This window comes from Plasmodium chabaudi, assembly GCF_900002335.3.
Source record: "Plasmodium chabaudi chabaudi strain AS genome assembly, chromosome: 13".
NCBI classification, from domain to species: Eukaryota; Apicomplexa; class Aconoidasida; order Haemosporida; family Plasmodiidae; genus Plasmodium; species Plasmodium chabaudi.
The window spans coordinates 2592417-2616971 of record NC_030113.2 but is presented as its reverse complement, the minus strand read 5'-3'; the positions used below and the strand labels follow the sequence as shown (position 1 = coordinate 2616971).

Genomic DNA, 24555 nt, shown 5'->3' with positions numbered 1-24555 from the left:
AGGTTCATATAATATGAACCCCAAATAAAAGCCATTAGTTAAATTTATCATATATATAATCATTTTTTCTTTTATAAAACAAAAAAAATAAAAATAAATAAATTAATAAATGACACATAATTATCCTGAATATGTTTTTATACATTTAATAATCCGATTTTCTCATAAACTCAACAACTTCTTTCGTATCTCCATTACTTTTTCATTTATTATACGGTTCAGGCGGTATTGGGGGAAAACTCGTTTTAAATATCCTTTTGGTTGAATAATAGTAAATGATTTTCTTGTAGTTCTCATCCATTTATCATATTAAATGTTTCAATTATTTAAATCACATCTCTTCTATAACCGAATCGATACTTTGGAATCATCTTTCTATATCGATTCCAACATTTGATCGATTGTCCCATAACCTATTAGCCGCAAATTAACAATAAAATACAAAAAATAGATAATATAGTTCAGCACATTCCCATTAAGCTATATTAACACGAAGTACAATTATTATAATTTGTCCTATACTTTTTTAATAAATTATTTCCTGTGCATCTTTAAAACAATTTCTTAAACTAATAAATATTGCCAAATTATTATAAATTATACAAAATTAAATACAATATAATACTTAACCCTAACCTGCATATGGGTTCCACAAACACAACATAAAAATCATATAAAAAATATGCAAAAATTATGCAGAAATACAATAATTATACATATATATTTTTATATTTTATTTATTATATTATTTAATTATTCTTATAAATCTCAATATTATGATCAAAAACTATTTATTTCCAAATAGACACTTTATTAACACATATTAACCATTATCATTATTCCTGGAATAATCACTACTCTTCAAATCATATATGGTGATTCATTTTCTTCTTTATTTTTTTAGTTTTTCTCTTAAATGTTTTCTGTGAACCCGTTTACCAAATCCAAATAACGAATACTAATATAAAATGTTAAGAAACATATGATGTTTGTTAAAGTTTGCATATATTTAATGAAAATCATTTTTAATATTATATTTATAAATTCCTTATTATTTACCTTATAAGCAATCCCCAAGAAAAGTGATATTGCAAATATTGATAAAACTGGAATTAATTTGCTTGCTACCGACGAACTTGATGATGTAACCTCAGAACCTTGTAAAGAACTATCTGGATTATCTTGTACATGACTTGGCGTAGAAGTTTCTACAGAAAAATGTGGTGTTTTTATCTCTGGAAAATTTGGAATATTGCTGCATCCACTGCAATTAGTAGCATAATGATTTTTTAAATAATTATAATCATTTGACAATGTAGATAATATTTTACTATATGAATCATTTCTAGCAATACTAGGATCTTTATTAAGTTCTTCAATTTTTTGAACAAATTCGTCAGCATATTGCGAACAGTTTGTGCATTCTTTATCGTTTTCATTATGCGCAGTATACATTTCACATAAAATTCCAAATGCTTCATAAATATTAGATATATCTTTAATATTAATATCCATCGAATTTATCTTATCATCTAAACGATCCTTATAATCTACATCGTCCTTGTTATCTTTAATATATTTTGTATAAAAATCTTTTAATGTGGTGATTTCTTCATCTAAAATTTGATTTAGTCTATAACCTAACCATAAAATACCATATTCAGCATATTTTTCATTTTCATCGTCAGAACATTGACTATCACAAAGATTCTCGAACGATATTAACAACCATATAAACCCAGCACTAATTTTATCGTTATTTGTGTCACATTGTCTATTTCCTCCCTCTCTCTTTATAGGACAATATTCATTGAGTACGCTGTCATTAGAACAACTAACTCCTGTAGATATGATACCCGTTGGTAAACAATCGTCAACCTTTTTAATTTCTTTATACTACGAATATATTTTACCAATTAAAGAAAAAACCATATTAATATAAATGTTACTAAGATGAAAATTAATATAATGTATAGACGGTCCAACATATGAATCATATGTGAAGAACATATTTTATTAAAAAAATTGCATACCACTTCCTCAATACTATAAGATGACTGTCCCATAATTTGTCCAGAACCTTTTCCAGAATTTCCTACAGAATTTTCTTTAGGTTCTATTTTTGGAAGAGATGGAAACTTGCAAGAAGCATTTTTATCATAAAATATATTTTTTAAATTGTTATAATCATTTGATAATGTAGATAACAATTTATTATATGAACTGTTTTCTATATTATTAGGATCATCATTGAGATTTTTAAATTCACTAACAAACGAATTAGCATATCCCAAATTTCTATCGCAATCCCAATAATAATGATAATATGCATGATACAAATAAAATAATATACTAAATGGACGATTAAATTTAGATATTTCGTTAATATTCATATTCGTCAAATCGTTATTTGCATCTATAATATTCTTATAAGTCAGACCATCATCACCATTTATATTCTTATTATAACACTCATTATTTACTATATATTTAGTATAAAATTCGTTTAAATTGGTAAAATTATTATTTGGCTTTATGTTTAGATTATAATTTAACCATAAAATAGCGTATTCAGCAATTTTATCATCTTCTAATTTATACTTTTCCTTTAACGTTTTTAGCAAATAAATAACACTACAATTAGTCATTTCAAGATAATTATTACATTTATCTTTTCCTGGGGTATTACTGTAATAACAATAATTGTGGATTGATTTGCATTTTGGATTAACTTTTAATTTACCATTATCCTCCAAAAAATAGTTATTGATCGTATATATTTCATAATACTACAAATATATTTTATGAATTAAACAAAAAACGTATTAATATAAATATTAATCAAATGAAAATCAATATAATTTATGGGCGATACAACATATAAAGCACATGCGAAAATAATATTTTATTTAAAAAATTGTATACCGGATCCTTAAGATTATCACTTGACTCTTCCATAATTTGGAGATTATGAGGGATAATAATATTTATATATATTATGTAAATATTTGTTGTATCTATTTAAGCTCATTGCATACCAATTATATTTCGTTAAACATGCTATACTTATTTTATGGCAATTATCTAAATTACCTTAAATGGAGAGTTGCTTAATATACTTTTACCATATGTATATATGATACATTTATACAAAAAATGCTATTATTATTATTATAATCCTTAATAATATAAAAATAGTTATTTAATACGATATATTACAGTTTTATATAGTTGTTTCTTATAATATAGGTTTTTCTAAAGTTATAGTATTTTTAAATTAACTTGTGTTACTTACATATATTTGAAAATTACGTAAAATTATATTATTTTTATTTAATATAGATAAATTGATAATCCATTTTAATGTGTTCAATAACTTTATTATTATTCCTACGTACATCAATTTAGAAATATACCTTATTTGGTTATTTTATAATATATTTTGAGCATCTTTTATACGGTTTAAAACAATAATTAGCACTGTACATGTGCTTATTGATCTATTTATAAGCTTAAATAAGTTTTTAAATGCATATTATTTTTAAAATAATACTTAGTAAATATTAAACATATAACACAAATAAGTGTTGATGCAAATTTTAAAATATAATAGAAAATTATGTGCAATTAGGTTGTTATATTGTACTTTAAGAGGAGAAATATATGATATATTTTCTCTTTTAATATATAAATATTTGCTAAATGATCTTTATTGCTCATTATATCTTATATATTCTATTGTTATAGTTATCAATGTATATGCATTCAAATAATTTATTAAAATTATATGATAAATAATGCTATTTTAAATTAAAAAAAATGATTATTTACAAACACTGATAATATGGAATAAAAAAAAGACATTTAACCCTTTCGTCATTTATCCAGGTTTTTATAATATAAAAATACATATCCCCAGCTGTATCTTTAACAAAATATGTAACGTTGATACCTTTATAATGCACTATTGTATATCATTGACTTATTATTCATTCAATAAAACATAAATTTATATATCTCTGTTAGAAAATATCATTATATTTTTATATGATTTTTTACTGAATATCTATAGAAAACAATTGTATGTAGCATATAGCAAGAACATACAGGGCTATTGTTTATATATTTTTTTTATTTCATTATGTTTTTAAATAATAAATGATTTTATATAAAAAATATTTTTTAGTCATTCATTATGCTAATAATGTTTTTATTCTTATAATTATATAAATAAATCTTAAATTGAAAATTGAATAAACCATTCTAACAACATCATATTTATACATATTATAATATATTGTTCGGATTATAATTATATAAATATGTTTTTACATTATAATTATGATTTTTGTTACATATAATAATAGTAATAACCAAATTTACTTATTTATCATTTATACTATTTATATCAAGTTTTAAAATCAGGCTCATATAATATGAACCCCAAATAAAAGTCATTAATTAAATTTATCATATATATAATCATTTTTTCTTTTATAAAACAAAAAAAATAAAAATAAATAAATTAATAAATGACACAGAATTATCCTGAATATGTTTTTATATATTTAATAATCCGATTTTCTCATAAACTCAATAACTTCTTTCGTATCTCCATTACCTTTTCATTTATAAGATGATTCAGGCGGTATTGGGGAGGAAATCGTTTTAAATATCTTTTGGTTGAAATCATAACAATTTATTTTCTTGAAATTCTTATCATTCTTCATCACTTTCTCATATCAAATATTATAAATATTTAAAACAACATCTATTCTATAACAAAATCGACACATTGGGATCATCTGTCTATATCGATTCCAATATTTTATCGATTGTCCCATAAACCGTTAATCTCAAATTAACGATAAATACAAAAAATATATAGTTCAACGTATTTACCATTAATTTATATTAACACAAAATGCAATTATTATCATTTTTCCTATACATATTTAAAATAATTTCTTAAATTAATATATTATTAAATCATACAAAATTAAATATAATATAATGCTTAGCCCTAACCCGAGTATGGGTTCCATAAACACAACCTCAACCCTGATCCACAACATAAAAATATGCAAAAATGCAATAAATATACATATGTAACTTTATATTTTATTGATTATATTATTTAAAAATTCTTATAAACCCCAAAATTATGCTCCAAAATTATGGTCAAAAATTATTTATTTCCAAATAGTCAGCCTTAGCATATATCAATAATTATTACTATTCCTGGAATAATACTACTCTTCGAATCATACATAACGATTCATTTTCTTCTTTATTTTTTTTACTTTTTCTCTTAAATATTGTCTTTGAAATAGTTTATCAATTCCAAATAATGAATACTAATATAAAATGTTAAGAAGCATATGGTGTTTGTTAAAGTTTGTATATATTTAATGAAAATAAATTTTTAATTCCTAATTATTTACCTTATAAGCAATTCCCAAGAAAAGTGGTATTGCAGAAAATATCAATAAAACTGAAATTAATTTGGTTGATACCGACGAACCTGATGATATAGCTTCAGAAATGACTACAGGATTTTCTTCCCTATCTTGCACATGGCTTAATCCAGAGCTTCCCATAGAATTTTGTGATGTTACTGCATCTAGATTGGATGGAATTTCTTTACAAACACCACATTTTTCATCACAATAACTTTTAAAATTAATATAATCAGTTGATAAAGTAGACAATATTTGACTATATGAACTGTCTTTATTATTATTAAGAAGATTTTGATATTTATCAGAAAATTCTTTAGCTTTTGTAAAATATTTGCTGCAATCTGGCATGTCATTATTAATATCATTGTACATGCTACATAAAATTTTAAATAATTCATAAAATGTAGATATATAATTAACATCCATATTCATAAAATCATTTTTTTTATCTATAAGATTCTTATAACTACTATAATAATCACTAACATCATCTATAGGCGTTTCGTACTCCTCACCGTTCTCTATATATTTTTCATAAAATTTTTTTAGACTGCTGATTTCTTCATTTGGTTTTCGGGTTAATATATAACTTAACCACGCCAAAATATATTGGACATTATTCATATTACTTTTTGCATGATCCGTAAATGATTCAAAACTCCCAAAAATTAAGTTAAGCAAGCATAAACACCAAGCGTTAATTTTATCGATATCACTATTGCATGTTTCATTAATACAATAGGTTTGATATGTATCGTCACTTTTAAATTGATAGTTTCCATCATCGTCCAATGTATCTGGAAAATCAGTCCATACAACCTCGAAAAATTTACACTAAAAAAAACAATTAAAGGAATTATTAGAAATGGTGCTATGAAAATAAAGTTTAACAATATCTATATATAATACATTATTAAAAAATTCATATACCATATCTTCATTCATTGTGATGAAATTTTATTTTTGATTTACAAATTGAGTAGAATCATGCTGTTTTATATACACTGCACCAACTGTCTGACGCAAATGTATTAACCATATATATAAAACCTGTCTGTAGTTAAATATATTATAATTTTCCAATAATTAAATTAGTATAGAATAATAAAATAATATTATACATATTTTATGGCAATTATTTAAATTACCTTAAATAGAGGGTTGCTTAATACACTTTTTCCATATACATAATGGTCCATTTTATACAAAAAATGATATTCTTACTAACATTTGGTATAACTATATTACAAAAATGGATATAATTTTATAAAGGATTTAAATCATATTTCCTTTTATTGATATTTGAACAAAGAAAGCCTATAGAATCTCCTTTTTTCGTATAACTTTTTCTAAAATTTAAATACCACAAAAATCGAAGCAATTAAGAAATCCATTATTACTATAATCCTTAAAAGCTTGTAAATAATCATTTTTTTAAATATGTTAAATGTTTATATACTGGTTTCTTATAATATATAATATAGCTTTTTCAAAAATTTTGCCATTTACAAAATATGGCGAATTGCTCCATTTTTAATTGCATATACATAATTTTAGCATTACTTTTATTTAACATAGATAAATTCATAATCCATTTTAATGTGTTCAATAACTTTATTTTTATTCCTATGTACACCAATTTATAAATATACATCATTGAGTTATTTTATAATATATTCTGAGCACCTTTTCTATGGTTTAAAATAACAATTAGCCTGAACCCATATTTATTGAGTTATTTATATGCTTAAATAATTCTTAAATACATATTATTTTTAAAATAATACTTAGTAAATATTAAATATATAGAACTAATAAGTATTGATGCAAATTTGAAAGCATAATAAAAGACTGGGTGTAATTGTATTGTTATATTGCACTTTGAGAGGACAAAATAAAATATATTTGCTCTTCTAATGCATAAATTTAAATAATTATTCGCTAAATGTTATGCATTGTTCATTTTATCTTATATGTTCTATTGCTATAGTTATCAATGCATATGCATTCAAATAATTTATTAAAATTATATGATAAAACAATGTTGTTTGTGATTAAAGATTATTTACTAAACAATCATAATATAATACATGCAATATAGGATAATAAAAAGACATTTAACCTTAATTAAGTATTTAACAATTTCTCCATCGGTCCATTTTTTTAGAATATAAAACCGCATATACTAAATTGTATCTTTAACAAAATATGCAACGTTTATACCTTTATAATGCACTGTTATATGTCATTGATTTATTATCATTCAATAAAACATATATTTATATACCTTTGTTAGAAAATACCATTATATTTTTGTATAATTTTACTGAATATGCATGAAAAACTGTTCTATATTGAAATGTATGATATATATTTAGTAGGCAGTTGTTTATATTTATAAAAAAATTTATTATGAATTTTTTCAATAATAAATTATTTTATAAAAAATAATTTTTTTTAGTCATTCATTATGCTAATATTGTTTGCATCCTTATAATTATATAAATAAATACAGAAATGAAAATTACGTGGGCCATTATAACAACTCCATATTTTTACAAATATAAAAATATACTTTTTTAATTATACTTATGATATTATTTGGCTATAATAGTAAACGAATTTATTTATCATTTTAATAGTTTATTGAGTTTTAAAATCAGGTTCATAAAATATGAACCCCAAAATAAAAGTTATTAACTAAATTTATAATTCTAAAGAATTGTGCTTTCTTTATAAACAAAAAAAAATAAAAAAAATAAATTAATAAATGGTACATGCATATCCTGCATATACTTGTATATATTTAATAATCCTGTTTTCTCATCAGTTCAACAACTTTTTCTTATCTCCATTACTGTCTTCATTTATCATCGGGTTCAGTATGCGCTGAGGACGGAAATCGTTTTAAAAGTCATTTCAGTTGAAATGATAATAAATTACTTATTTGTAATTCCATTCTCCCTCATTTTCTCACATTAAATATTATAATTATTTAAATCAACGCCTATTCTATAATAAAATCGATACTCTAGAATCACCTTTATATATCGATTCCAATATTTTTTCGATTGTCCCATAAGCTATTAACCTCAAATTAACAATAAAATACAAAACGTACATAATGTAGTTCAACACATTCCCATTAAGTTATATTAATACGAAATTCAATTATTATAATTTTTCCTATACATATTTAAATCAATTCTTTAAACTAATAAAAGTTATCAAATTATTAAAAAGTATGCAAAATTATATGTAATGTGGTACTTAATCCTAACCCATATGTGTATTTCACAAACACAACATCAACCCTGGTTCACAGCATAAAACCATATAAAAGTAATACAAAAAATATGCAAAAATACAATAGCTATACATATATATTTTATGTTTGATTTATTATATTATTTAAATATTCTTATAGACCACAAAATTATGTATTTCCAATAGACAGCTTCTTGACATATATCAATAATTATTACTTCTCCTGGAATAATCACTCTCTTCGAATCATATATAACGATTCATTTTCTTCTTTATTTTTTTGATTTTTTCTCTTAAATATTGTCTATTAAGTCGTTTATCGAATCCAAATAATGAATACTAATATAAAAGGTTGAGAAGCATATGATGTTTGTTAAAGTTTGGATATATTTAATGAAAGTAATTTTTAAATATTATATTTATAAATTCCTTATTATTTACCTTATAAGCAATTCCCAAGAAAAATGTTATTGAAAATGTCAATAAAACTGGAATTAATATGCTTGCTATCGACGAAATTGGTGATGTAGCTTCAAAAATTTGGAAAGAACCTTGTGGTGCTTTTATCTCTGGAAAGGATGAAGTATCGTTGCAATCAGTGCAATTTTCAATCAGATACTTTTTTAAATTATTATAATCAGTTGATAAACTATACAATACATTTTTATATGAATCGCTTTGATTAGTATCAGAATTTTCATTAAGTTTATTATATTTATCAGCAAAATCTTTGGCTTTTTCCAAACAATCTGTGCAATTTGACTTGCATCCAATACATTCAGTATGCATGCTACATAATGATTTTAATACATCATAAAATTTAGATATAATGTTCTTATTAATATTCATCAAATTAATTTTTTTATCTACGATTCCCTTATAGTTACTATCATTGGCACTAGATACATGCCTAGTATATTTCGTATTTTTTTCTATATTATTAGTATAGAAATCTTTTAATGTGGGGATTCCTTCATTTGATATTTGATTTAGCATATAACTTAACCATAAAATAGCATATTCAACATATCGGTCTTTTTCATTTTGAGGGCATTCCTCGTCACAAAGATGCTCGAACATCACTAGCAACCATATAAACCCAGCACTGATCTTTTCATCATTTGTTTCACATTGTTCATTTATCCCATTGTTCTTTTTAGGGCAATAATCGTTCAATTTCGGATCAAATTCAATATCTACTCCTGAATCTTTCTGCTTCACAACAATATATTTACCCATAATATTAATTTCTTCACACTGCGAGTATATTTTACGAATTAAACAAAAAATGTATTAATATAAATACTACTAAAGTGAAGATTAATATAATTTTAGGCAATGAAACATTCGAATAATATAAGAAAAATGATATATACCACTTCCTTAGACATTATAATGAAATTCTGTTATTATTTGGAGATTATTTTGGATAGTATTATTTATATATATTGCATAAAATATACTTTGTATTTAGTTATTTCTTTACATAGAAATTATCTTTCGCTAAACATATTTACTTATTTGATAACAATTATCTAAATTACCTTAAATAGATGGTTGCTTAATACACTTTTTACATACGTATATATGATTCATTTTATACAAAAAATGCTATTATTACTATAATCATTAAAAGTATATAAATAGTCATTTTTTAAAATATATTAAATACTTATCTACTTGTTTCTTATAATATATAGTCTAGTATTTTCTATAATTATAACATGATCAAATTAAGTTATATACCTCATTTTCTGTGCAAATTATATAAATTTATATTATTTTTATTTAATGTAGATAAATTCATAATCCATTTTAATGTGTTCAATAACTTTATTATTATTCCTACGTACATCAATTTAGAAATATACCTTATTGGGTTATTTTATAATATATTTTGAGCATCTTTTCTAAGGTTTAAAACAGCAACTAATACTGAATCCATATTTATTGAGCTATTTATAAGCTTAAATAAGTTTTTAAATGCATATTATTTTTAAAATGATACATAGTAAATATTAAACATATAACACATAAATAAGTATTGGTACAATTATTTAAGTATAATAGAAATTTATGCGCAATTAGGATGTTATATTGCACTTTAAGAGGAGATAAATAAAATATGTTTGCTCTTTAACACATAAATTTAGATAAATACTCGCTAAATATTCCGAATTGTTCATTTTATCTTATATATTCTATTGTTATAGTTATCAATGTATATGCATTCAAATAATTTATTAAAATTATATGATAAATAATGCCATTTTAAATTAAAAAATATGATTATTTACAAACGCTGATAATATGGAATAATAAAAAGACATTTAACATTAATTGCTAATTTAGCCCTTTCTTCATTTATCCAGGTTTTTATAATATAAAAATACATATCCCCAACTGTATCTTTAACAAAATACGTAACGTTGATACCTTTATAATGCACTATTGTATATCATTGACTTATTATTCATTCAATAAAACATAAATTTATATATCTCTGTTAGAAAATACCATTATATTTTTATATAATTTTCTACTGAATATTTATAGAAAACAATTGTATGCAACATATAACAGGGGTTTATAGGGGCATTTTTAAAATTTTTATTATGAATTTTTTCAATAATAAATTATTTTATAAAATATATATTTTTTATTCATTCATTATGTTAATCATGTTTTTATTCTATAATTATATAAATAAATTTAGAATTGAATGAACCATTATAACAACATCATATTTATACATATTATAATTACATACATATATTTTTTAAATGTACTTTTGAGTTTAGTTACCTATAATAATAAATGAATTTACTTATTTATCATTTTAATACTTATATAGAGTTTTAAAATCAGGTTCATAGAATCTGAACCACCAAATAAAGTTATTAATAAATTTATCATATAAATAATCGTTTTTTCTTTTAAAACAAAAAAAATTAACAAAAAAATAAATTAATAAATGACATATGGTCGACTTACATAAGTTTGTATATATTTAATAATCATATTTTCTCATCAACTCAACAACTTCTTTTTTCATTTATCATACAGTCCATGTGGTACTGAGAGATGAAATCATAATAAATATTTTCTTACATGCCCCCCTACTTTCACACAAATTACCATATTAAACGTTGCAATTATTCAAATCGATGTTGTCTTATAGAACCAAATCGGCACTTTGGATTCATCTTTCGATGTCAATTCCAATATTTGATCGATTGTCCCATAAGCCATTATCATTAAGTTATATTAACACGAAATCCAATTATTATAAGTTTTCCTATACTTTTTTTAATAATTTATTTCCTATATATATTTAAAACAATTACTTAAACTAATATATTATCAAATTATACAGAATTAAACATAATTTAACACTTAACTATAACCCGAATATGGGTTCCACAAACACAACATCAACCCTGATTCACAACATAAAAACATACAAAAAATATATAATAAATATACATATATAACTTTATGTTTTATTGATTGCATTATTTAAATATTCTTATAAATCCCAAGATTATGTTCCAAATTATGGTCAAAAATTGATTATTTCCAAATAGTCAGCCTTAACATATATCAATAATTATTACTATTCCTGGAATAATCCCTCTCTTCGAGTAATATATAATTATACACTTTCCTCTTTGCTTTTTTTCGTTTTTCTCTTAAATATTGTTTTTGAGATCGTTTACCAAATCCAAATAATGAATACTAATATAAAAATGGTAATCGTATATACATTTTTTGATAATCCCATATAAAGAATTACAAAAATAAATTTTAAAGATTATATTTTTAAATTCCTTTTTATTTACCTTATAAGCAAATTCCAAGAAAATAGGTATTGCAACAAATATAAATGTAATTGGAATTAACGTAACTTTTATTGAAAAACTTCGTGGATAAACTGGGAGGGATGGAAAATTGGTACATTTTTTTTGTAAATTGTTATAATCATCTGATAATATAGATAACAATTTATTATATGAACTGTTTTCTTTATTATTAGGATCATTATTGAGGTCTTCAAATTTTTGAACAAATTGATTAGCATAATCCGAATATTCACTGCAAAACGAATTTTTATCATAAATTTGATGATACAAATAATATAATATATTAAATGGGGCTTCAAGTTTAAATATTTCATTAATATCCATATCCATCAAATCTTTTTTTTTATCTATAATTTCCTTATAAGTCAGATTATCCCCATTTATATTCTTATTATAATACTCATTTCTTTCTATATAACTATCATAAAAAACACTTAATTTTTTGATTATAGGATTTTCCTTTATTTTTAGTTTATAACTTAACCATAAAATAGCGTATTCGGCAAGTTTATCATAATCTAAAACATTCTTACCCTTTAAATTATTTATCAAATGAATAACACCAGAACTAGTCATTTCATAATAATCATTACATTTATCTTTTTCTTGTCTATCGTCGTAATGACAATAATTGTGGATTGCTTTATTAGTTACTTTAGTTTTTGTTCCATCATTTTCATCCTCATCAAAATAGTTACTGATCTTAAAAATATCATTATACTACAAATATATTTTATGAATTAAACAAAAAAACGTATTAATATAAATATTAATCAAATGAAAATCAATATAATTTATGGACGATACAACATATAAAACACATGCGAAGATAATATTTTATTTAAAAATTGTATACCACATCCTCAATCTTATAACTTGGGTTTCTCATAATTTGGAGATTATGAGGGATAATAATATTTATATATATTACGTAAATATTTGTTGTATCTATTTAAGCTCTTTACATAGTAATTATATTTCGTTAAACATGTTATACTTATTTATGCCAATTATCTAAATAACCTTAAATGGATAGTTGCTTAATATACTTTTACCATATGTATATATGATACATTTATACAAAAAATGCTATTATTACTATAATCCTTAAAAATACATAAATAGTTATTTAATAAGATATATTACATTTTTATATACTTGTTTCTTATATATAATATAGATTTTTCTAAGATTATAGTATTTTTAAATTAAGTTACATACTCAATTTTCTATTCAAATTAGATAAATTTATATTATTTGTTTAATATAGATAAATTCATAACCAATTTTAATAAATCCAATAACTTTATTTTTATTCCTATATACTCAATTTAAAAATATATTTTATTTTATAATTTTATAATATATTTTACGCACCTTTTATACTATTTAAAACGACAATTAGCACTAAACCCGTATTTGTTGAGCTATTTATAATCTTAAATAATTCTTTGAATGCATATTGTTTTTAAAATAATACTTAGCAAATATTAGTTTATAACACATAAATAACTATTGATGCAAGTTTAAAGTATAATTGAAAACTAAGTGTAATTAGGCTGTTATGTTACCCTTTGTTAGGGGAGAGATAAAAGATATATTTGCTCTTTTAATATATAAATTATTCGATAAATGCTTTGTATTGTTCATTTCTATCTTATTTATTCTAATTTTCTAATTGTCAATGTATATACATTCAGATAATTTATTAAAAAGTTTATATTTTATTAATTATATGATAAAATATTGCTATTTTAGATTAAAAAATAATGAATTACAAACACTAATAATATAATGCACTCTAATGTGTAATAATATAAAGGAATGATAAAATTGAATCTTTAACTGCTTCCCATCAATCAAGTTTTTTAGAATATAAAACCACATATCCCCAACTGTATCTTTAATAAAATATATAACATTGATGCCTTTATAATGCACTGTTATATCCCATTGATTTATTATTCATTCAATAAAATATATATTTATATATCTCTGTTATAAAATACATTATATTATTATATAATTTTTTACTAAATATGCATAAAAAAACATTCTATATCGAACTGCATGAAGAGATATAAAGGGACACCTTTTATATTTTTTTAAAAACTTTATTATGAAATATTTCAATATTTATTGATTTAAAAAAAATATATATTTTTTAGTCATTCATTATGTTAGTGATATTTTTATTTTTAAAATTATATAAATATATTTAAAATTGAAAATTAAGTGAACCATTCCAGCAGCATCATATTTATAATATTATAATAATATCTAATTTCGTATTATAGTTACATAAATATATTTTTTAATTATGCTTATGACTTTAGTTACCTATAATAATAAATGAATTTACATATTTATCATTTTAATACTTATATTGAGTTTTAAAATAGGCTCATAAATTCTGAACCCCAAATAAAAGTTATTAATCAAGTTTATCATTTAAAATGATCGTTTTTTTTTTATAAACAAAAAAATCACCAAAAATAAAATAATAATTGCCATATAATTTTCTACATGCTTAATAATTCCATTTTCTCATAAACTCAACAACTTCTTTATTATCTCCATTACTTTTTTCATTTATCATCGGGCTCAAGAGGTACTGAGGAAGGAAATCGCTCTAAATGTCTTTTGATTGAAATTATAATAAATTATTGTTTTTTATTCCAATTTTTCTCCCTCAGTTTCTCATATTAAATATTATAATTATTTAAATCAACGTTTCTTCTATAATCAGATCGATATTTTGGATTCATCTTTCTATATCGATTCCAATATTTGATCGATTGTCCCATAAGCCATTATCATTAAGTTATATTAACACATAATGCAATTATTATAAGTTTTCCTATACTTTTTTTAATAATTTATTTCCTATACATATTTAAAACAATTACTTAAATTAATATATTATCAAATTATACAGAATTAAACATAATTTAACACTTATCTATAACCCGAATATGGGTTCCACAAACACAACTTTAACCCTGATTCACAACATAAAAACATACAAAAAATATATAATAAATATACATATATAACTTTATGTTTTATTGATTGCATTATTTAAATATTCTTATAAACCCAAAAATTATGTTCCAAAATTATGGTCAAAAATTATTTATTTCCAAATAGTCAGCCTTAACATATATCAATAATTATTACTATTCCTGGAATAATCACTCTCTTCGAATAATATATAATTATACACTTTCTTCTTTATTTTTTTTCGTTTTTCTCTTAAATATTGTATATGAAGTCGTTTATCGAATCCAAATAATGAATACTAATATAAAATGTTAAGAAGCATATGATGTTTGTTAAAGTTTGCATATATTTAATGAAAATCATTTTTAATATTATATTTATAAATTCCTTATTATTTACCTTATAAGCAATTCCCAAGAAAATTGGTATTGCAAATGCCAATAAAACTGGAATTAATTTTCTTGCTATCAACAAGATTAGTGGTGTTTTTATCGCTGAAAGAGCTGGAATATCGCTATAACTACTACATTTTTTAGCAAAATTATTTTTAAAATCATCATAATCAGTTGATAAAGTATACAATATTTGTCTATATGAACTGTTTCCAGTAATATCAGAATTTCCATTAAGTTTTTCAAAAATTGCAACAAATTCATTAGCTTTTTGGGAACAATTTCCACAGTCTTGATTGTCTTTATCAAGTTCATTATACATGTCACATAATGATTTTAATGCTTCATAAAATTTAGACATATCTTTAATACCAATATTCATCAAATCATGTTTTCTATCTATAATATCCTTATAAGTTTTTTTATCACTAGATTTAGTTATTTCCTCATTATAATACTTATTTTTTTCTATATGCTTAGTATAAAAATCATTTAATGTGGTGATTTTATTTTGTGGGTATTTATTTAATTTATAACTTAACCATAAAATAGCATATTCGGCAAGTTTATCATTTTTTAAATAATCTTCGTAATCATAACTAGTTTCTAACAATTTTAGTAAAAATAAAACAGAAGAGCTAATCATATCAGCATAACTAAAACATATTCCTGTTTGGCCATTCACCTTGCCAGTACAATAAGCCTTCAATAGATTGTTAGGGGAAAAATATACTCCTGAATCATTCTCGTTCACAACAATAAGTTTCTCGATCCCATTAATTGCACCACACTATGAAAATATTATAAAAATTAATAAAATACGTATTAGTATAAATGTTACTGAAATGAAAATTAATATAATTTATATGCAATGCAACATCCAAATAATATAAGAAAAAGTATATATACCACTCCAGAAGCCATTATAATGAAGTTTTGTTATAATTTGGAGATTATGCTGGACGATACTATTTATATATATTGCATAAAATATTTTTTGTATCTACTAATATCTTTACATAGCAATTATATTTCGTTAAACATATTATACTTATGGCAATTAGCTAAATTACCTTAAATAGGGGTTGCTTAATATACTTTTGCCATATGTATATATGATGCATTTTGTACAAAAAATGCTGTTATTACTACAATCCTTAAAAGTATATAAATCGTTATTTAATATGATAAATTTCATTTTTATGTACTTGCTTCTTATAATATATAATGCAGTTTTTTCTAAAATTATTGTATTTTCAAATTAAGTTGCATTTTTTCATTTCTAATTGCATATACATAAATACATATAAATTCATGATCCATTTTAATAAATCCAATAACTTGCCTTTTATTCCTATGTACACCAATTTAGGAATATACTCTATGGGTTCTTTTATAATATATTTTGACCATCTTTCTATGATTTAACACAACAATTAACAATGAGCCATATTTATTGAGCTAATTAGAAGCTTAAATATGTCACTTTATATAATATTGTTTTAGAATAATAATTAGTATATATCACATTTTTCTTTCTTATTAACTATGTGATATGTAAATATATAATAAACGCGGATTTATGTTATCAAAATGAGTTTAATAAAAATGTTTTCATATAAGCTATTTTAAACCGATTGTTTGTTTAATTTATAATTGTACTCTTTGGTTGGAATGATCAATTAATTTTGGAGCAGTGCAACATAATTTACATTTTATAACCCCAATTTTATTAGAACCTAAACATATATTATGATTGTATATTTTATAATAAAAAATATTTAGTTTTAGATATAAAAACTATACTTTTTAGGAGAATTATTGTTATTTTTATTGGTATCGTTAATTCTAATATTAACACATTAAAAAAAATACTAAATCAAAATTGTAATATTTCATTTGATGTTTTATGCATACAATTTTAATTTCATCATACCTTTAAGAATATATATAATAAATTTATATCTATATTGTGTATCAAATAAACATAATATATTAATCTAATATTGTTATTGTTGTTTGGGCTATAGCATTGTATACTACAGTGATACAACTAATGCACTTAATAGGAGCACTTTAAATCAATGTATAATATTTCCGTATTTTATTGATTTAATGTGGACATTTTAGAATATATATTATTTCGTAATAACAATATATTTAAATTATTTTAAAGGTTGTGCATATATAATAACCTAATATAAATATTATTAGCTCAAAGAAATTTAATTATTATATTCCTTTTCGACAAAATTGATATTAATATTTAATTATATGAAGTTTTCACAATAAATCAATATTTCAATATTATTTATTAGTAATATATTTTATTATATTATATCTATAAGCCTATAATAATAATGCTATTCCATCTATAATATTATTTATAATTACTAGAGCAAAATGTGATATAAATTTTTTTAATATACTTATATTTTATCTTTTAACCATTTTAAAATATAATTTATTTATACCTCAAAATTATAAACTTAAAATATTGTATATATAGTTCAATTTTTATTGTGTTATTAAAAATGTTAGATGCATAATATGCCTTTTATAGATAACGCGGTATTGTCGAACCCCGATCGATTGTTTATGAATCTATATTTTATTATTATATATTAGTAGATTGTTTAATTAATGTTACAAATATATATATTAATCTGAATATATATTGTAATATAGAGTAATATTCAAAATGTTTTTTATTATAATTTATAGATGCCTGTTCAGTTTTGTTGTTACAGTTTTGCTTGGGAACTTTATAATTGAAATTAAAATAAATATGATACAAATAATAAATTTTGCTAATATGTTTCATCAAATAAAGAAACATAATGTGCTATTCATGATTCAATATCGCCCCTGATTAACAAGACTTATATAATAAATAATAAGGATTCTTATATACCGTTATCCAAAAATTACCAATAAAATGTAACATGTGAAGTTATAGTATTGCCAAATTTAATATATACGAACGAATTAGATATAGTATTATGGCTTATGGAAATATGTTCAGTACACCCTTTCATATTAATGGCCATCCCCCTTTGGGGGGTGCATATTTAGGAATAATCTCAAGATTAAACATACGAGATGGAGCATATATTTAATCACCATTTATAGACCAACAATATTATAAATTACAAATATATTATTTCGTAATAACAATATATTTAAATTCCAAAATTGAGAATTTGCATATGTAATATCCTAATATATATTATTAGTTAAAAAAATTTTATTATTATGTGCTTTTTCGATAAAATTAATATTAGTATTTAATTATATGAAATTTTTACAATAAAAAATATTTTAATATTAGTTATAATTATTAGAACAAAATATGATATGAAAATTTGTTAATATATTTATATTTTATCTTTTAACCATTTTAAAATATAATTTATTTATACCTCAAAATTATAAAACTTAAAATAGTGTATATATTGTTCATTTTTTATTGTGTTATTAAAAATGGTAGATGCATAAAAAGACTTTATAAATGATGCTGTATTATCGAATCTCGATCGATATTTCATGCATCTATATTTTATGAATATTTATTATATTTTGTAATATATTTAATTAATCTTTAAACACACGTATTAATATTAATATGTATATTCAAAATGAATTTTATTATAATCTAAAGCTATACATATATTATACTTTATGGAAATATATGCTATGTGACCCCTTTCATATTAATGGATACGGTCATTTGGGGCTGCATATTTGGATTTCATTTTGGGATTAAACATACAGAGGTGATACATATATTTAATCAACATTTATAGATGAGTAAATATGATCAAATTATAAACAATTTAATAAAAATATAATCATAACCACAAACCTTCAACTTTACAAAAAATATAGACAATTAAATTTATCATTCTATAGTGTCTCGTTTTCTTTTATAAACAAAAAAAATTAACAAAAAAAATAACAAAAAAAATCACAAAAAAATCACAAAAAAATCACAAAAAAATCACAAAAAAATCACAAAAACATCACAAAAACATCACAAAAAAATCACAAAAAAATCACAAAAACATCACAAAAAAATCACAAAAACATCACAAAAAAATCACAAAAACATCACAAAAACATCACAAAAAAATCAACAAAAAAAATTAATTAATAAATGGTGCAGGGTATCTTGCATAAGTTTGTATATATTTAATAATGAACTTTTTCCCCATAAACGGAATTTATAAGCTTTAATGTGTGCTTTTTTTGACTATATGATTTTATAATTATTTGTATCTTCTTTCTTCTATCACTTAAGTTTATAGCTGTTCATGTCGTTTTATTTACACCAAACAAATTTGGAACTTTTTTCATTTTTTTTCTTTTTAATTTCTTTCTCCGGTCAAATACCAAAAACTAACATAAAATTATAAAAAATGAATAATATTTTACAGTGAGGAAATATTTTAAAAATAGTACACTTCATAATTTTCTTTTATTTACCTTGTACATAATAACTAAAGTAATGGATATTATAATAACTATAATTGGAATTCCAATTTTTTTGAATTCTTTGAATATAAATATATCACCTATTCCTATTGTTCCATTTCCGTTTGTTTTGGTTCCTGGATTTTCTGATGTAATCACTGGATCTTCCCCCGGTTTTTCAGATCCTTGATCGCTTTTATCAGAATTATGGTTTCCAGATGATGTTTGAGATGAATCTTTTTGGAGTGGTGATTGGTCATCCACGTCTCCGCCTGATCCAGATTTACTATCATCTGAACCACCAGAGGGATCTACTTCATTAGAATCGGTACTTATACTATTAATAATTTCTTTTAAAACATTACTATATTTATCGTAGGTAGTTTCTAAATTAGTCAAAGCTGTACTATATAAATTCTTAATAGTATCTGTGACCTCTGTAATTTTTGTATTAATCGTTTCAAATGAAGGGGTAGCATTAACTAAATATGTTGCAGCATTTAAAATTTCCAAAGATGATGCTGCTGGAACAATATTTATGGCATCTTGTCCACCAGTTGAATCTTCTGATCCTCCACCTGGACCTTTTCGGTCACTCGATGGTTCTTTTGGTTGTTCTGGCGATGGTGTCAATGATGGTGAGTCCTCTTTTTTTAATGAGGCCGATTTTTTTTTGACTTTACATTTTGAATTACTGAAGTTATATGAATTAAAACCTTTCACCGCGTCCATCTCTTCTCCATCTGGTTTTGTAAGTTTTTTAAGATCAGTTTCTAAATTATTGTTTGAATCAGTGTCCTGAATAGCATAATTTCTAAAATCATCATATATACCTTTTAATTTATTCAACAAATCAAGATATGATTGGCATTTAGGAATATCATTATAAATGGATATATATTGATTAGAACATTCGGTAGAATTCGTAATAAGGTTCGTAATTTCGTCACGGTTTTTTTCATAATCTGTAATTGTTTTACATATTTTATCAAGTAATTTATAAAATTCGCTCATATACCAAAGATTCGATTCTTTCAAACTCTCTATATTATAAAAAAAATTCCAATAATTAAAATTTACTTTATGATTCTTTAAATACGTATCATAAGCCTGATTTAAAGTAATTTCGTTGTCTTTGTCTTTGCTTTCATCATGTATCTTAAATAATTTATCACTTAGCCACATCAAAAAATATTCATCATATTTATTATACTCATTTGCTTCTATTGATCGTTTGAATTGATTAAATATATATGCGACCAAAGCATTAATACCAGCTTCATTTGTTTCACAAACACCATTATAGCAATAATATTTGATGGCTGGGTCTTTGTTAATTATCTTCATATCGGCATTTTTACCTTTAAAATAACTATCAGCTATATTAAGATATTTACACTAAGAAATATTTATAAAAATATACATTAATTCAAAATTTATTCAAATAAAATTTAATATAATTTAAACATAATAAAATTAAGGATAAATATGTTTTATTTTAAAATAAGGTTATTTACCATTAGTTTGTGATCCATTGTAATGGAATTTTGTTTTTTAACTGTAGATTGACATCATATTATTTTTATATAAATATATCCACTGGAACAAAATAGGTTAAACAATGGATCGATTTTTTTATATAAAAATGTCAAACTTAAACGCATTATTAGTATTATCTTCAGTAATAATATTAATTTTAAATTAGCATACAATAATATAATAAAATAAAACATATATTCATTTTTATCATATTCGGAATAGCTTCATTGTATTATTTTATGAATTTTTCAATAAGTTTAAATAAAATACATTTTCTAATTATTATACATTCTTACATTATATAACTATGCATTTCTTGGTTTATAGTAAAAATTTCACCAATTTTATATTATTATAAATATATAAAAAATAAAAAATAAAAAATGTGTTACTACTATAATTGTTAAAAATGTATTTGTATCTCATTATTTGAATTCCATATGTTGATATAAATTATCATTCACAGTGAAATATTACATTTTTTTTATATAATTTCTAATAAATACAAAACAAATTTTGTGTTTAAATTTAATATTATTCCTTTTTCTAAATAAATGAATATAATACGTTTAATTATCTTAATTAATAATTCACTTTATAATATGTAATAACTTTGCTTATATCATAGTACTTCTTTATATGTAAATATAATAATGAATCGTTTTTAGTGCACATCTTATTTTATTTTTAAAATTAAAAAAACATAATATACAAATATATTGATCGAGGTATTACAATTAAAATGAATCATGAATATAAATTCGTTTTAGGATTATAGTTAGTATATATAAATGTATAATATTCCTTTCATCCCTATAATTCATTTAGCATGTAAATGATTAAGAAATATATTTTAAACAATAAAGAAAATAAATATAATTTAAATGTATTATTTTTTATTTTAAAATTGTATCATACTTTGATTGGAATAATGAATTAATTGGGGATCCAATATAACACGGATTACCATTTTAAGTGCACATTTTTACATATAATATAAACATATATTATGTATTGTATATTTTATAATAAAATATTTGCATTTTTAATGGAAACTTTAGAATTATTAATAAAATTAATGTTATATTGCTCGGTTGTGTTGATTCTAATATTAGCACATTAAAAAAATACTAACTAAATATTATAATATTCATCTGACGTTATGCATAAAATTTTAATCTTATCATGCATTTAAGAATATATTTAATGAATTTACACACATTTAGTGTATCGAATAAACATAATATATTTTTCTTATTTAGTAACATACTAATCCATTATTGTTATTGGTATGCCATTGTATGCTACAATGAGATAATCAATGACTCAGGAGGAATACTTTAAACTAATTACTAATTTTCCTTGGTTCATTGTTTTAAAATATAACATTTTATAACGTATATATTATTTCATAATAACACTATATTTTAATTACATATTTGAGACTTTGCATATTAGTTCAAAGAAAATATATTAATATCTGTCTTTTCGATAAAACTAATATTTAATTATATGATGTTTTCACAATAAAACATAATTTCAGTATTAATTATTAGTAGAGTACTTTATTATATTATATGTATAGACATATAATAACGATATTCTATGTATTATATTATTTATAATTATTAGGAAAATTACTAGAACAAAATATGATATGAAATTTTATTAATATACTTTTATTTTTTATTTTAACTATTTTAAATATAATTTATTTATACCTAAAACTATAAAATTTTAAAATTAATAGTGACTGATCTAAGGTTATACCTTTATGGAAAATAAATAAAAGTATATAGAACTATTCTATAATTAAATTTTTTATTAATATGCTTATTTTTATTGTATTGTTAAAAATGCTAGATGCATAAAACACCTTTTATAGATATCACTGTGTTGCCGATTCTCGATCGATATTTTGTGAATCTATATTTTATTATTGTATATTATTAGTTTGTCTAATTAATGTTAAAAACTCATGTGTTAATCTGAATATATGTTGTGATGTAGAGGAATATTCAAAATGAGGTTTATTATAATATATTGCTACATATATAGCTTTATTATTACAGTTCAGTTGGTATAATATAATTTAAATCAAAATAATAGTGGCACAAATAATATGTTTCATCGAATAAAGAAACACATTGTGTTATTCGTAATTCAATATAGATATGGGCTAGTACTTATATAATAAGGATTATTATATATAGTTAGCCAAATATCGCCAATAAATATAAAATGTGGGGATATAATTTTACCGCATTTGATATATACGAACGAATTCAATGAAAGTATTATAACATATGGAGAATTGTTATGCGACCCTTTCATATTAATGGCGATGCTCCTTTTTTCGTTGCATATTTGGGATTCATTTCGAGATTAAACATTTATAGACAAAATATATTATCAAATTATAAAAAATTAAATTATATTATACGACGAATCCTAATTAAAAAAACAACTCTATACATGAGTCTAATTCTCAATGTAGCTTATAATTTTATTAACAAATGTGTTTAATTTAAGTTTATTTAAAACAATTATAAATAT

At 22.0% G+C, this 24555-nt stretch overlaps 6 protein-coding genes across 6 annotated transcripts; all 6 read right to left on the bottom strand.

Annotated features, from left to right (window-relative positions):
- Nucleotides 1-892: 892 nt before the first annotated feature.
- PCHAS_1371600 (CIR protein) lies at nt 893-2958 on the bottom strand (the record flags this gene model as incomplete). The annotated part of the gene is made up of 4 exons (XM_016800175.1): nt 893-958; nt 1060-1896; nt 2034-2789; nt 2926-2958. The coding sequence occupies 4 exons, from the start codon at nt 2956-2958 to the stop codon at nt 893-895; spliced, it is 1692 nt and encodes a 563-aa protein (XP_016652941.1).
- Nucleotides 2959-5264: 2306 nt separating this feature from the next.
- On the bottom strand, nt 5265-6407 carry PCHAS_1371500 (CIR protein; the record flags this gene model as incomplete). Its single annotated transcript, XM_016800168.1, has 3 exons — nt 5265-5357; nt 5445-6296; nt 6393-6407. The coding sequence occupies 3 exons, from the start codon at nt 6405-6407 to the stop codon at nt 5265-5267; spliced, it is 960 nt and encodes a 319-aa protein (XP_016652940.1).
- Nucleotides 6408-8975: 2568 nt separating this feature from the next.
- Nucleotides 8976-10120, bottom strand: PCHAS_1371400 (CIR protein; the record flags this gene model as incomplete). Its single annotated transcript, XM_016800161.1, has 3 exons — nt 8976-9068; nt 9171-9986; nt 10106-10120. 3 exons carry the CDS (start codon nt 10118-10120, stop codon nt 8976-8978), a joined length of 924 nt encoding a protein of 307 aa, XP_016652939.1.
- Nucleotides 10121-12332: 2212 nt separating this feature from the next.
- PCHAS_1371300 (CIR protein) lies at nt 12333-13481 on the bottom strand (the record flags this gene model as incomplete). Its single annotated transcript, XM_016800153.1, has 3 exons — nt 12333-12467; nt 12572-13312; nt 13449-13481. 3 exons carry the CDS (start codon nt 13479-13481, stop codon nt 12333-12335), a joined length of 909 nt encoding a protein of 302 aa, XP_016652938.1.
- Nucleotides 13482-15758: 2277 nt separating this feature from the next.
- Nucleotides 15759-16911, bottom strand: PCHAS_1371200 (CIR protein; the record flags this gene model as incomplete). Its single annotated transcript, XM_016800147.1, has 3 exons — nt 15759-15893; nt 15995-16777; nt 16897-16911. The coding sequence occupies 3 exons, from the start codon at nt 16909-16911 to the stop codon at nt 15759-15761; spliced, it is 933 nt and encodes a 310-aa protein (XP_016652937.1).
- A 3387-nt stretch (nt 16912-20298) lies between these two features.
- On the bottom strand, nt 20299-21995 carry PCHAS_1371100 (CIR protein; the record flags this gene model as incomplete). The annotated part of the gene is made up of 3 exons (XM_016799498.1): nt 20299-20385; nt 20473-21858; nt 21978-21995. 3 exons carry the CDS (start codon nt 21993-21995, stop codon nt 20299-20301), a joined length of 1491 nt encoding a protein of 496 aa, XP_016654780.1.
- Nucleotides 21996-24555: the final 2560 nt, after the last annotated feature.